The 15,883-nt window shown below is 36.2% G+C and overlaps 2 protein-coding genes and 1 pseudogene across 2 annotated transcripts; 2 read left to right on the top strand and 1 right to left on the bottom strand.

Moving 5' to 3' along the window:
* Positions 1–3,203: 3,203 nt before the first annotated feature.
* Positions 3,204–3,837, top strand: LOC125209000 (G-type lectin S-receptor-like serine/threonine-protein kinase SD1-13). The gene has a single exon (XM_048108569.1). The coding sequence runs from the start codon at positions 3,253–3,255 to the stop codon at positions 3,835–3,837; it is 585 nt and encodes a 194-aa protein (XP_047964526.1). The 5' UTR covers positions 3,204–3,252.
* Positions 3,500–6,191, top strand: LOC125208997 (annotated as a pseudogene).
* Positions 6,192–7,873: 1,682 nt separating this feature from the next.
* LOC125209523 (G-type lectin S-receptor-like serine/threonine-protein kinase At1g11330) lies at positions 7,874–14,840 on the bottom strand. Its single transcript, XM_048109123.1, has 13 exons — positions 13,388–14,840; positions 13,177–13,287; positions 12,917–13,068; positions 12,617–12,827; positions 12,289–12,526; positions 12,058–12,202; positions 11,592–11,896; positions 9,514–10,889; positions 9,292–9,452; positions 9,001–9,211; positions 8,661–8,898; positions 8,434–8,578; positions 7,874–8,349 (listed from the first exon to the last, which is right to left on the bottom strand). The coding sequence occupies exons 1-13, from the start codon at positions 14,646–14,648 to the stop codon at positions 8,041–8,043; spliced, it is 4,863 nt and encodes a 1,620-aa protein (XP_047965080.1). The 5' UTR covers positions 14,649–14,840; the 3' UTR covers positions 7,874–8,040.
* Between the last annotated feature and the right edge of the window lie 1,043 nt (positions 14,841–15,883).

The raw sequence follows: 15,883 nt of genomic DNA, 5'->3' as shown, positions 1-15,883 counted from the left end.
ATGCCGGAGGAAAGTCTCAAGAATCATAAGGATGATGCTTATACAGGTGTAGTTGATCTCTTGGTGTCAGTTCTGATGGAGAACAATAAGTATGCCAAAGCCCTTGAGCATATTGAACACACACGAAAGATGTATACTATTCGGGCGCTGCCCGCATTTATGTACCAAAAATAAAAAAAAGATGTATACTATTGGAAAATAGATGCCACTAGATTTAATAACAAGTGCTGAAATATGCCACATTCATCTTGGTCATAATGAGAAAGCATAGGTTGGTGTTGTACATTGCTAACTTTTACCTATGCTTATGCTGAACAATTATAATTATGAGAATTCTTTTGAATTACTTGAATGGATAGACACTACAAAAAAAATGTCAGTTTACCGATGGAATTACCGATGGTAAAATTTCGCTACGAATTACCGACGGAATATTTTGTCGCTAAATGTTTTCCTTTTTTAATTAATGTATGTTCCGTCGGTTAAAATTTTTTTACAGCCGAGTTCTTTATCGACGGACAATTAATTAATGTCCTTGGGTAAAGAACTCGTCAGTAAAAAAACTTTAACCGATGGAACATGAATTAATTAAAAAGAAAAAATATAGCGACGGAATATTCCGTCGGTAATTCGTAGCGAAATTTATCTGTCGGTAATTCCGTCGGTAATTTGAAGCGAAAATTATCCGTCACTAATTCCGTCGGTAAACTGACTTTTTTTGTGGTGAGATATCTTCTTGTGCTCTTCCAGATTGCATGCTATAAACACATAAACATAAGAACTTCTCTAATTGAGTTGCACTTTAAGCCTCCTGTAGTTCAACACTGTTGGCAGTTTCACAAATAATTTATCACAAATCATATTCCTTTGAATCATTATTCGGGAAATCATAATCTTAATAATTATAATTAATTGGAACCCTAAAACGACAACGCAATTTTATTTTGCAGGCTTGCATTTTTGTAATTATTAACAAGTGTTGTAAAATGGCTAATTAATATAAAAATTTAAATATAATCATAAAATAATTACCTGTTAAAATTTACAAAATCATAAAGAATGTAAATACTAGGGAGTGATCAATTGCTAACTACAACTAATTTAAGGCCATAGGATTTTAGAAAACGTGTGGTCTACAATTTTCCACGTGTAATTTTTGTTTTTATTAATAAAATCAAAAAAGATAAAAAAGATTAAAAAAAAAAAAAAAAACTCCAAATTAGGGTTTTGGATGAAAATGTCAATATAGTGTTTCAAAATATCAACACAATTCTTTGAGAATGTCAACACAATGCTTTAAGAATGTTAACCCATTGCTTAATTGACATTCTACATGTATTATATTGACATATTTTATATAATATGTTGACATTTCTGTCTGCATGTACGAAAAAATTAAAAAATTTCAAAATTATTATCAAATTTTAACGTCGAAACATATGCATGTAGGATATCGTTGGAATCCTTATGAAATTATCTTTAATTTGATATATGTTATATGAATTTAAAGTTTTGGGGTTTCTTTTAAAAGTTAGTTATAACTAAACATGTAGTTAATTGACATTAATACCCCTATTGATATTTTTTGGAATTAATCCTATAGTTTTATTGACATTTTTCGTTGATCAATTGACATTTAAGGATAAATGATCTAAGCCCTTAATTCAAATATCTAATGGCTATTATTTAGATGTAGTTAGCAATTAAGTTATGAGTTAGCAATATAACACTCCCCATAAATACTAATTAAAACGAAGAAAAAAAGACAAGTAAACATAAAAGCGGCAAGTAAATATAGCATGAGAATTTTAATTTTTAATTAGTAAAATTACTAATTAAAAATTAAATTAACAAAGAAACTGAACTGTAATAAAGAAGAAAAGATACATCAAAATATAAAAATTCAGCGTCATTTTAGGATCCCATCAACTATTAGTAAGTTTAACCGTATTCGGGTCCTAGTAGGCCACAAACTCTACTCGGACTAGTGTAACCCCGTAGATTGAGCGCCATCTCATCGAGTTGGCCGGTCTAATGACATGGAATGTACCCACGTTGCATGTCATGTATATTCAGATATGGTATGGTGATGGTGGACGTGGATGGAGAATGGTTACACAACCGAACTTTATGATGAATATTATAGTGTACTTTGGTCATATTTTGAAAGTTAAAACCCCAAGGTCACTCTATGATGGCTTGACAAACTTTTTATTTATAAAATTATATTTTGGCATGTTTTCACTGAGACGAATGCTGAGCAAATGTTAATGATGAAATATTTTTTGTTTAGTATTCTGGATGTGTCGCGTCTTCATACATGATGACATCACTTTGTCTTGAACGATTCCGTTAAGAGTCTCTTTCTTTTGGATTGTTTTATTGTTGAGATTCCAACTCTATTAAATTGTCTACGTGTGAGTCTTTGTTTCTTTAGAGTTTGTATTTCGTTGAGATGAGTTATTACAATTATTTAAAAAGGACTAAGTATACTAAAACATTACATCGTAAAGATCGATTGCACAACCATTTTCTATCACCATAGCATATCTGAACATACAATGATTTGCAGCGTGGCCACATTACAAGTCATTAGACCGACCAACTTGAAGAGATGGCGCCCGATCGATGGGGTGTACACTAGTCCAAGTATGATTTTGGCCGTACTGATACCCGAATTTCGATTAAGCATGCATGGCAAAGCCACTTCATATCATACTTAAATTATACTTTGTGAAAATAATTTATTTAGAACAATGCATGCATCCTATGTGTGCGCTCATTTTCTCCTTCGTCTGAAGACAAAAATCTGAAATTCTCATGTACTATTAATTAAATCCGGGATTCAATAAATTCTCTAAAGCAACCGAACCTTGTTAAGTAGCCGATGAACGAGAGGCATTTAATAATGAACGAGAAAGGATTAGTATGTAGGTTTAGATGCTAGATTTATATATATTTATTTTGCAAAGCTAGCATTTTTCTCTTTTTTTACCAAGTCAATTATTGTTGTGGTCTTATGCTTTTCTTTGGCTGTCTTTATCTTTAGGTGCTGTTAAACTATTTGTTGCATCAAAGAAAATACTTTCCTCGAACTTTCTATTCTGACCAATAGTACACATGCATCAAAGAAAATTCCAATATCAACAATGAAATAAGTCAAACGTTTATCATCTAAATGTCTGAATCATATTCAAATCTATACTAGTATGGTATCATCCTAGTCCTTGCAAAGAAGAAGAGAAGTTATTCATGAGGATCAGATTTGGATATTTTGTGCTTCAAATCATATTTACTTGTTTCTTTACACTCTCTTCAACCATTGACATCATAAAGGCTAATGAATCCCTTGCCAACTATGAAGCTTTGATTTCTAATGGAAATAGATTCAAGCTAAGTTTTTTCAGCCCACCAAATAGCAGCCGACGTTACCTCGGTATCATGTACAATCTCCCGTTGATGACTGTTGTATGGGTGGCTAATAGAAACAAGCCTCTCAATGATTTATCAGGAACATTTCAGATATCATCAGATGGAAATCTTGTGATCTTAGATGGTCGAAAGGATATTGTGTGGTCGACTAATCTCTCATCTTCTGTAGCTAATTTCAGTGCTGTGCTCTTGGATACAGGGAATCTAGTTCTGCTAGATAACTCCAATAAATCGTATGTGTGGGAGAGCTTCCACCATGCTTCGGATTCTTTTCTACCAACTATGCGGCTTTTTGTAGATGTGAATAGGAGCGAGAAGAATGTACTGATGTCGTGGACAAGCCCTGATGATCCGGCACCTGGAAGGTTCGCCATGACCATTATGCCGGACATCCCAGAGTCATAAATTATGAAGGATGGTAATATTCCTTACTGGCACAGTGGTCCGTGGAATGGTCAGAGATTCATTAGGCAGCCTGAAATGAGATCTTTGTATAATGATGGAACTACTGTTGGCAGTGATTCTCCAGGAACTGCGTATTACATGTTTACCATTCCAAATTTGTCTGTTTTGCAGTATTTATGTCTTGACATCTTCAGGGATTGTAGAGAAGAGGGAGTGGTCTTATGAGAAGAAAGCCTGGGATGTAACATCAACACATAACGACTGTCAAATTTATGGCAAGTGCGGATCTTTTGGAAGTTGTGATGCTCGGGAGAGTCCAATTTGTACCTGTTTCCGAGGCTACTCGCCAAAAGCTGAAGATGAGTGGGAGGCAGGAAACTGGACTAATGGATGCATAAGAGAAACTCCCTTAAAATGTGAACACAACAGTTCTTTGGGTAAAGAAGATGAGTTTCTCAAGATGGAGGGAGTGGGGTTGCGCGATCCTTACATATTGTTTCCCGTTGATAAAGACTGCAGAGGCGCATGCTTGGTGATTGTTCTTGTATAGCTTATGCAGATGTTACTGGAATTGGGTGTATGCACTGGTCTCAGAACTTAACTGATGTTGTCAAGTTTGCTTTCGGTGGTGAAGATTTGTATGTTCGACTGGCCTATTCACAACTACGTAATATACTAATATGATGCTCTACACTCTGTATCTGATATGGATTAACTTCTACAAATTTTTATACCAGTTCATTTTTTGACTGATAGTGATCTTCTGCAGATAAGAAGCGTGACAGAAGAGTGATTATCGCAACAACGGTGGTTTTGGGGTCTATACTAATTGGTCTATGCACATACTTTGCGCAAAAAAAATTGTCGAATTACAGAGGTAATTAATCTACAAACTTTGTGTTTCTCAGTGTACACAACTTCTTAGACACTTGTTTTAATTTTAAGCAGCAAGGAAATATAAGAAAGGATTGATATTCTCCCAAAGAAAGGAAAGTGAACTCGAGGAACTGCCTGTAGTTAGATTCGAGACGCTCTCAAATGCGACAGAAAATTTTGATCGAACCAAAATGCTTGGAGAGGGTGGCTTTGGTCCAGTGTACAAAGTAGTTTTCATTTTCTTCTTTCATATTCTCATTTCTTCTTCTTCTTTTTTGTTATGATACTGAAAATTCGATTTGATTCAGGGGAAACTGCCAGATGGACAAGAAATTGCTGTAAAACGGCTAGCAAGATCTTCCAACCAAGGGGCGGAAGAGTTCATGAATGAGGTCGTGGTGATCTCAAAGCTTCAGCATCGCAATCTTGTCAGATTAATCGGTTGCTGTGTTGAGCATGAAGAAAAGATGCTAGTTTACGAATACATGCCCAATGGAAGCTTGGATGCCTTTCTCTTTGGTTAGTGGATCATCAAATCACTTCTTCAATGCAAGCTCATGTGCTGCTGTTGATTTAAATAACCTTTCTCAGGTTCACATAAACGAGAGTTTCTCAACTGGCAAACGCGCAAATCAATTGTTGAGGGGATTTGTCGAGGCCTGCTTTACCTGCATAGAGATTCGAGGCTAAAGATTATCCACAGAGATCTCAAGGCAAGCAACATCTTGTTGGATGAGGAGTTGAACCCTAAAATTTCCGACTTTGGTATGGCAAGAATATTTGGTGGCAAAGCTGATCAAGCCAATACAACAAGAGTTGTTGGGACATAGTGAGAGCAACACATATTTATTGCCTCATTCAAGTAAAAAATATTATTTGTTGCAATGACAATCTTATCATGTATTTATGGTGCAGTGGCTATATGTCCCCGGAATATGCACATCGTGGAATATTCTCTGAGAAATCCGATGTATATGCTATTACTGGAGATTGTGAGTGGAAAGAAGAATTACAGTTTTTGTGATGAAGATCAACAATTCCTTACAGCTTATGTAAGCAGTAGTGTTCATCAACAGTGTCCATATTTTTTCACAAGATATAGTAAAAATCTAATTTTTTTTGTGGATCTCAACATACAGGCATGGAAATTGTGGAATGAAGGAAAGATTACAAATTTGATGGATCCTGCAATGTATGATAGTGCAATTGAAGATGATATAGTGAGATATGCAAATGTAGGACTTTTGTGTGTTCAAGAAATAGCAGCAGATAGGCCTAACACGTCGACTGTGCTGCCGATGCTTAGCTGTGAGATCATAGAGCTTCCTCACCCGAAGCAACCAGCATTTGTTGTATTCAGAGCTCTCAATCGACCCAGCCCTCTAGCAATGATGTCACTATTTCTATATTAGGAGGAAGGTAGGTTAGAGACCTATTTTCCATGATATATAGTATTATGCACTGTCATTTTGATCGCACCTCGTGAATACACTTTTCAAATCCAAGATTAATTCCATAAAAATGAATACTGAAGTTCTCGTTGGAAATAAATCAAGAAGATAGGCTAAAATCAAGTGATTGATTACAATGATCATGCAATTAATTATAACTATTCTTTTTCCTGATTTGTAGTTAAGTTAAATCTTATCATATATGTAATTATTCTCCCCAACCTATTTAGGCGTGTAAAATCCCCTGTGTAATACACACTAGTTGAATGCTATATAAAGCATTGTTCAACGGTTGTAAATAAGGATTTTAATGGTTATTAGTAATTTGTAGACTCATTTAACTGTTGTCTTAGAATTGATCAAGTGGATAATATACACTCCTAACTTCTATTGAATCCTATAATTTTTGTGATAATTATTAAACAGGAAAGTAGGGAGTATTACTATCAAAGGGGAGTGATCAATTACTAACTTATCATTTAATTACTAACTACAACTAATTTAAGGCTATAGAATTTTAGAAAACGTGTGGTCTACAATTTGCCACGTGTAATTTTCGTTTTTAATAATAAAATCAAAAAAGATAAAAAAAAATTCAAATTAGGATTTTGGATGAAAACGTCAATATAGTGATTCGAAAATATCAATACAATGCTTTGATAATGTCAACACAATGCTATGAGAATGTCAACACAATGTTTATCTTGACATTCTACATGTATTATATTGACATATTTTATATAGTATGTTACTATGTTGACATTTCTGCTGTACGAAAAAATAAAAAAAATTTGAAATTTTTTTCAAATTTTGACGTCGGAATATATGCATGTAGTATATCGTTGGAATCCTTACAAAATTATTTTTAATTTGGTACTCCATATATGTTATATGAATTTAAAGTTTTGGAATTTCTTTTAAAAGTTAGTTATAACTAATTTTGTAGTTAATTAACATTAATACCCCAATTGATATTTTTTGGAATTAATTCTATGGCCTTATTGACGTTTTTTGTTGATCGTATTGACATTTCAGGGTTGATGATCTAGACCTTTAATTTGAATATCTAATGACTATTATTTAGTTATAGTTAACGATTAAATATTGAGTTAGCAATATAACACTCCTCACGAGCTTTGTCTTTAAATTCCAAAACCATTAAATTCAATGTAATTCAGACCGCTCCAATTTCGCCGTCCGGTACCACGACAATGCATGAATTTGGAATTGAATTTTAATTCTATCAATTCCAATTCGACAATTCTAATTCCCTAGGTTAACAAAAGAATTAAATGTATCTATAAATATCATTTTCTACTCAATTTTAGCATCACGGTTCTGTTTTTATCTCTGTGCAAAGTTATCGAGAAATAAGCTTAAATGTAATTGTGTGTGACATAAAAATGGACCGCCAACCAAAAGTGTGGGGAATGGATTCTGTGGAACAAAAGGCAGCCTCTTGAACATTAAACGCAGTTAAAATTCCTAAGCAACTGCAAGTCCGCAAGAATCATACAGAAACTTCTATAGTTTTTTTTTATAAAATCCTACAAAAATCAGACAGTTACTTTCAATTTAATAACTGAGTTTCCAGTAAATGAATTTGGAGTTTGGACTGTGTAGCAGTCATTGTCTTTTACAGTAATTGACTATTGAAATCCGTGTGTTTTAGTGTTTTCAAATTTCCCTATCTATCCTTACTCATTTCCTAGAAAAATAGAAGCTAATAGGTTCAAGCAAACTAGTTCACATCTTTTCCTAATTCAACATTTTTAGTTTGCATCACAACTACTACTAAACTCGACTCATACCAGATCAGATATAGTCATCATTTTCTCTAATAAGCTACTAAAAACATGTAAAAGAGGTCTCAAAACTACCTTCCTCCTAATATAGAAATAGTGACATCATTCACAGAGCATTTACTTGTACTCTTGCTAGAGGGCTCTGCCGAATGAGAGCTCTGCATCGCAAGAAACGCTGGTTGCTTCGGGTGAGGAAGCTCTACAATCTCACAGCTAAGCATCGACAGCACGGTCAACGTGTTAGGCCTATCTGCTGCTATTTCTTGCACACACAAAAGGCCTATATTTGCGTATCTCACCATGTCATCTTCAATTCCAGTATCATATATGGCAGGATCCATCAAATTTACAATTTGTCCTTCATTCCACAATTTCCATGCCTGTTTGATTCCACAAGATATATTTTAATAGGTATGACATATAAAATCCAAATATGTTACATTGTCCAGAACAAAGCAACTTACATAAGCTGTAAGGGAGAGTTGTTGATCATAAAAACTAGAGTGTTTCTTCCCACTCACAATCTCTAATAATAGAACCCCAAAGCCATACACATCTGATTTTTCGGAGAATATCCCACGTAGTGCATATTCCGGGGGCATGTAGCCACTGCAACCACAAATCCATGATCAGAACTGCAATAAGAAACTTGTCACTGAAAATATTTACTTGAGAACGGAAATCAGCTCACAATGTCCCAACAACCCTTGTTGTAATGGCTTGATCATCTTTGTCACTGAAAATTCTTGCCATACCAAAGTCGGAAATTTTAGGGCTCAATGCCTCGTCCAACAAGATATTACTTGCCTTGAGATCCCTGTGGATAATCTTCAACCTTGAATCCCAATGTAGGTAAAGCAGGCCCCGACAGATCCCCTCAATAATTAATTTTCGCGTTTGCCAATTAAGAGTCTTATGCTCATGTGAACCTGAAATAGCGTTTGACCATCACATAGCACAACTCCTACTACAATTATAAAAATAAAGAGCATAGTTGCAATAGTAAAATTTTCTTAGCAACATAGGCATACCAAAGAGAAAGCTATCCAAGCTTCCATTAGGCATATATTCATAAACAAGCAATTTTTCTTCAGACTCAACACAGCAACCGAGAAGTCTAACAAGATTCCGATGCTGAAGCCTTGAAATCACCTCAACCTCATTCATGAACTCCTCGACCCCTTGGTTGGAGGATCTTGCTAGCCTTTTTACAGCAATTTCTACTCCATTTTGCAATTTCCCCTGAAGAAAAAGGAGCTCAAACCACAGCACATCACTCTCCACAAATTAAGTACAATAAATGTTGGGAGAAGATGAAATACTTTGTAGACTAGTCCAAAGCCACCCTGTCCAAGCTTGTTGATGGGATCAAAATTTCCAGTCGCAATTGATAACATTTGAAATTGAAATACACATAGTTCATCATGTTGTAGCTTGTAATCTTCAGAAGACCTTGCCTCGGCTCCCTTGTTACGCTTCCTTGCTGCAGTAAATTGAAACAAATATTAAAGAGAACATGAAAGAATATACATTTAAGTATTTACCTCTGTAATGCATTAACAGTTTAGGCAAAAAGTATGCGCACGTAGCCATAAGTGCTAACCCCAAAACCAGTGCGGTCCCAACAATTGCTGTCAACCCTTTCTTATTATGCATCAACGAAGATGACTTAGGCTTCGCGACACGAATAAACATGTCTGTGTCAAAATTTGACTTGGTTACATCAGTTAAGTTTCCAGTCCAGCGCAGGCATCCAGTTCCAGAAGAATAAGCATAAGCTGTACAAGTACAATTGCTAACGCATGCATTCCTGCATTCTATTTCTGCTTCAGACGACGAATCCCATGTGAACCGATCAGGCAACTTTACTCCCTCCATCTTCACAAACTCATCTTCTCCTTGTCCACACCTGACACTATCTTTTCTGGTGCAGCCACTGCTCCAATTTTCTCGGCTGCTTTCTGGAATAAAGCCCGGGAAACAGGTACATGACTGGCTTTCATCAGCATTACAAATGCCGAAAGGTCCACACTTAGCGTACACATCACATGCAGCACTTGTTAGCAACCATGTTACATCCCATCCCTTCTTCTCATCAGACCACACCCTCTGCTCTATGCTCCCTGATGGGCTTAAAACAAAATATTGCAAAACAGAGGAATTTGTGAGTGTAAAAGTTATATCTGAACTTCCTGGAGAATCGCCACCAATAAAAGTCCCATATGCATAGCCACGTCTAGTGAAAGGACCACTCCGGAGATAAGGATTTCCATTCTTCCAAACAAACAATTGTGGGATGCCTGATGGCTCAATGGTGAAGGTGAACCTTCCAGGTGTCGGATCATCAGGACTTGTCCACGATGTAAGCATATTCTTATTATTTCTCAAATATGTACCAATCTTCATCTTCTCTAACCAAGAATCCGAAGCATGTTGGAAGCTCTCCCAAACATATGCACCATTGGAGTTATCTTGCAGAACTAGATTCCCTGTATCCAAGAGCACAGCACTAGAATTTGCTACAGAAGATGATAGATTAGTCGACCACACAGTCTCATTTCGACCATCCAAGATCACGAGATTCCCATCTGATGATATCTGAAATGTTCCAGAGGAATCATTGAGAGGCTTGTTTCTATTAGCAACCCATACAACAGTCATCACCGGGAGATTATACATGATACCGAGGTAACGTCGGCTGCTATTTGACGGGCTGAAAAAACTTAACTTGAATCTATTTCCATTGGAAATCAAAGCTTCAGAGTTGACAAGAGATTCATTTGACTTTATGGTGTCAATGGCTGAAGAGAGTGAAAACAAACAAGTAAATATGAGTTGAAGCACAAAATATCCAAATCTGATCCTCATGAATAACTTCTCTTCTTCTTTGCAAGGACTAGAATTATACCATAACACTATAGATTTGAATATGATTCAGACATTTAGATGATATTTGAATTTTCTTTCGTTGTTGATATTTGAATTTTCTTTCATAACAGAAAGTTCGGGAAAGGTATTTTCTTTGACTCAGATAAGGAAAATCTTATGCCACCAATAATTAAACGGCACCACCACTAATGAATAAGACAACAAATAAAGCACTAAGCCACACCAATAATTGACTTGGTAGAACCGTAGAAAGGGGTAAAATGCTAGCTTATGTTTTGGCCTATAATTTTTATTGCTACTCTTTACTACACACTTCTGATTGAACAAAAAATCAATTTTACTTCTCTCGCCTGAAATTATTAACCCTTATCACTAATAATCAGATGCACTATAAAACAATTAATGACTGAAATATCATTACTCACCTCCGAATGATAAAATCCTCGCATCTATCATCGTCGTTATTATTATTATTATTATATAAAAGACGAGTTTTGGGCTAAATTGAGCAATGCCCACCTATTCTTGAATCAAGCAAACTCATTTTGTGAATATGAGGGAATAGGTGTGGAGGCTTAATTCAGCAATCAAAGAACCACCTCATTAAAGTATGACAAGATTGAAGAAGCAAGATTGTTGTATGTAATTCAATATATAAGAAAATGAAGGCAACAACAATATATATAGAGGCAAATAATTGTATCAAATAAACATACAGAACCAGGTTTTCTACCTGCCTTCAACTATAGAAATAGAGACATCATTTACAGAACCTTTACTTGACCTCTTGGTACAGGACTCTACGAATTGAGAGCTACGCATCCCATGAAAGGCTGGCCGCTTTGGTCGAGGAAGCTCCACAATCTCACTGCTAAGCATCGACAACACTGTAGACATGTTAGGCCTGTCTGCTGCAGTTTCTTGCACGCACAATAAACCTACATTTGCATATCGAACAATATCATCTTCCATTCCACTATCAAAGATGTCCGCATCCCTCAAATTCACTATCTTTCCTTCATTCCACAAATTCCATGCCTGTTTATAACCACAACATAACAAAAACTTATTAAGTTCACTATCTTTCCTTCAATCCCCAATTTCCATTCCATGCTTGTTTCATACCCACAACATTACAAAAATTTATAGTGACATGTTAAATCAAAATATACTACATTTTCCAGAACAAAGTAACTTACATAAGCTGTTAGAAAGAGTTGCTGATCATCAAAACTGGAGTTTTTCTTTCCACTCACAATCTCTAATAGCAGGACCCCGAAGCTATACACGTCCGATTTCTCAGAGAATATTCCACGTGATGCATATTCCGGGGGCATATAGCCACTGCAACCAATCAATGATCAGAATGTCAAAAAGAAATCTGTGTCAAAAAATATTTTGCTTGAATGAGGCAATCAATAAGTTCTCACAACGTCCCAACAACTCTTGTTGTGTTGGCTTGGTCATCCTTTCCACCAAAAATCCTTGCCATACCAAAGTCGGATATTTTGGGGCTAAACGCCTCATCCAACAAGATATTACTTGCCTTGAGATCTCTGTGAATGATCTTTAACCTTGAATCCCGATGTAGGTAAAGCAGGCCTCGACAAATCCCCTCAATAATAACTTTTCGTGTTTTCCAACTAAGAAGTTTATGTGTATGTGAACCTGAGAAATGGTATCCAAACTATCACCGAACAAAGAACAAATGAATTGAATTTTGTTAGACGAAGTGAAACTTGAGCATCATAGACATACCAAAGAGAAAGGCATCCAAGCTTCCATTAGGCATATATTCATAAACAAGCATTTTTTCTTCAGACTCCACACAGCAACCGAGAAGTCTAACAAGATTGCGGTGTTGAAGCCTTGAAATCACCTCAACCTCATTCATGAACTCCTCCACCCCTTGGTTAGAGGATCTTGCTAGTCTTTTTACAGCAATTTCTACCCCATTTGGTAATCTCCCCTGAGAACCAGCTACAGAATCACATTTCTTGATATAGAGCACCAAAACTGGTAATAGCTAAGTAAATCTTGAAAAAGAAGAAAATTTACTTTGTAAACTAGACCAAAGCCACCCTGTCCAAGCTTATTCGCAGGGTTAAAATTTTCTGTTGCATTTGAGAGTGCCATAAATCTAAATGTAGGTAACTCCTCAAGTTTAACACCATGCTTATCATGTTTGAGTGTGCTTTCTTCAGAATACCCTGCATCATTTCGAATAAAGTGTGTGTGTGTGTACAACAGAGCGATATGTTAAAGAAGACGAAAAGTAAAACGTGTCCACTGAGAATCGGGTTGAATGAACATATTACCTCTGTAACTTAACAAATATTCCAGCAAAAAGTATGCACATATGGCAACAAGTATAAACCCCAAAGCCACTGCTGCCACAACTATTGCTATGTGGTATTGCTTCTTATCTGCTGAGAATTACAGGAGACAAATGTTGTAGTACAGCTTATTAAACAATCAAAACATTACATAGTCAATCATGTGCATGTAAAAAAACAAGAGATGATTTACCTAGTTCTGAATGTGCCAATCGAATGTGCAAGTCGTCACCACCATAAGCAAACTTCTGAGTATCGGTTAAGTTCTGAGTCCATTGCAGACATCCGATTCCAGGAGGATATGCATAAGCTATACATAAACAATCAATCAAGCACGTGTCCCTGCATTCTTCTTCAGATAAGCGAAACAATCTAAAATGATCCGGCAACTTCAATCTCTCCACCTTTAGAAACTCATCCTGATTACCAACAAAATTGTTATGTTCGCATTGGAGTCGAGTTTTCCTAGTGCATCCACTCGTCCAGTTTCCCGCCTCCCACTCATCTTTGCTTCTAGGCACGAAGCCCCGAAGACAGGAACATATCGGTCTGTCTTGAGCATCACAGCTTCCAAAGGGTCCACACTTACCATAAATATCACACTCGTTACTTGTTGATGACCATGTTACGTCCCATCTTTTCTTCTCGTCAGACCACACCTTCTGCTCTACACTCCCTGAAGAGTTCAAGAAAACGTATACCAAAACAGATGAATTTGAAAGCATTAATGTTTGATACGGAGTTCCAGGATAATCACTGACAACCTGAAGTCCATAACGATATTGTGAGCTCATGTTCGGAATCCCAGTGTATTTCTGACCATTCCACGGACCAGTACGCCAGCAAGGATTACCATCCTTCCGAACAAACGACTGAGGTACGTCGAAAGGCTCTATGGTTAAGGTGAAACTTCCAGGTGCCGGATCATCAGGACTTTTCCAAGATGTCAGTATATGCTCCTCGTCTATTACTAAATCTGGAACAATTTTCATCTTCTCTAACCAGGAATCGCAAGCATGTTGAAAGCTCTCCCAAACATATGCACCGTTGGAGTTATCTTGCAGAACCAGATTCCCTGTATCCAAGAGCACAGCACTGAAATTAGCCACAGAAGATGAGAGATTAGTCGACCACACAATCTCCTTTCGACCATCCAAGATCACGAGATTGCCATCTGATGATATCTGAAATGTTCCAGATAAATCATTGAGAGGCTTGTTTCTATTAGCTACCCACACAACAGTCATCACCGGGAGATTGTACATGATACCGAGGTAACGTCGGCTGCTATTTGGTGGGCTGAAAAAACTTAGCTTGAATCTATTTCCATTGGAAATCAAAGCTTCTGAGTTGGCAAAAGATTCTTTAGCATTTATGGTGTCAAGGGCTGAAGAGAATGTTAAGAAACAAGTAAATATGAGTTGAAGCACATAAAATCCAAATCTGATCCCCATGAATAACTTCTCTTCATCTCTGCAAGGATACCATACTAGTATAGATTTGAATATGATTCAGACATTAGATGATAAACGTTTGACTTATTTCATTGTTGATATTGGAATTTTCTTTGATGCATGTGTACTATTGGGCAGAATAGAAAGTTCGAGGAAAGTAATTTCTTTGATGCAACAAACAGTTTAACACCACCTAAAGATAAAGACAACCAAACAAAATCATAAAGCCACAGCATTTGACTAGGTAAAAAAGAGAAAAATGCTAGCTTTGCAAAATAACACTCCCTCTGTCCCAACTAAGTTGAGTCGTATTCTTTTTTGAGACGTCTCAATAAAGTTGACTCATTTCCTTTTTGAACAAAAAACAAATCATCAAATTACTATTACTTTATTCAACTACCTACTTACTCTCTCTTTATTTTTCCTACTTCATTCATACTTTTCAACAAAATTTCTTAATCTTTGTGCCCAAAAGTTTTGACTCAATTTAGCTGGGACATGAGAGTAGTATAGATATAAATATAGCCTCTAACTTATATACTCTCCGTGCTATACTAAGAGTCTCATTTACCTTTCTGCACTCGTTTGATAAAAATGAAAAAGTAACAAAAATGGTGACAAATTACAAGGGGACGGAGGGAGTAACAAAAACTCAAATTTACTTCTGTCGCCTGAAATACATTCTTTCATTTAACCAGTTGCTTCTCCTTTATTCACATTCGTTAATAATAATCAGGGCATCTGAAATGGCACAGTGACACAGCGAACATTAAATTGAGAATCAATCGGAACTCAATTGATAAGACATTTATTTTCGTTTGATCATCAAAAGGTAGATGGAGAACTATTATTGGTTCTCTGAAAAAAAATTGATTAAATTGAACTATTACCAGTCTATTCATGCACCTATAAAATTGGAAGGAAAAACATGAGTCGATTGGGCTGCCGATTCCATCAGGAATTCGCGACAGTAATTGTTACTGTTAAGAATCGGAGTTCCGGTTCAATCTAATAACCCAAAATAGTGATAACAAAGACAAAAGACAGAAAGATAAATTGGACAATGGACACAAGAATTTACGTGGTTCGGTCAATGCGACCTACGTCCACGGCCGGAGGAGAAATTTCACTAGTAATGTGGGGATGATTACAAAAAAGGCTAACACCAATATTTTAGGATAATGGAATTAGAAAGCCTAAGCTACAAAAGAGAAAAGAAGGCAGAAGCTTTGAAG

Source organism: Salvia hispanica, chromosome 3, assembly GCF_023119035.1.
Source record: "Salvia hispanica cultivar TCC Black 2014 chromosome 3, UniMelb_Shisp_WGS_1.0, whole genome shotgun sequence".
NCBI classification, from domain to species: Eukaryota; Viridiplantae; Streptophyta; class Magnoliopsida; order Lamiales; family Lamiaceae; genus Salvia; species Salvia hispanica.
Note: the sequence above shows the minus strand (reverse complement) of the source record. Positions and strands in the feature narration are given on the sequence as shown.

Bases quoted from the DNA above. Each gene is read 5' to 3' on its own strand.
- LOC125209000 (XM_048108569.1), top strand. From the start codon at position 3,253: ATGAGGATCAGATTTGGATATTTTGTGCTTCAAATCATATTTACTTGT.
- LOC125209523 (XM_048109123.1), bottom strand. From the start codon at position 14,648: ATGGGGATCAGATTTGGATTTTATGTGCTTCAACTCATATTTACTTGT. The intron at 12,203-12,288 runs GTGAGAACTTAT...GATTGGTTGCAG, and splicing joins ACAAGAGTTGTTGGGACGTT to TGGCTATATGCCCCCGGAAT. The intron at 9,453-9,513 runs GTAAATACTTAA...AATTTACTGCAG, and splicing joins ACTGTTAATGCATTACAGAG to CAAGGAAGCGTAACAAGGGA.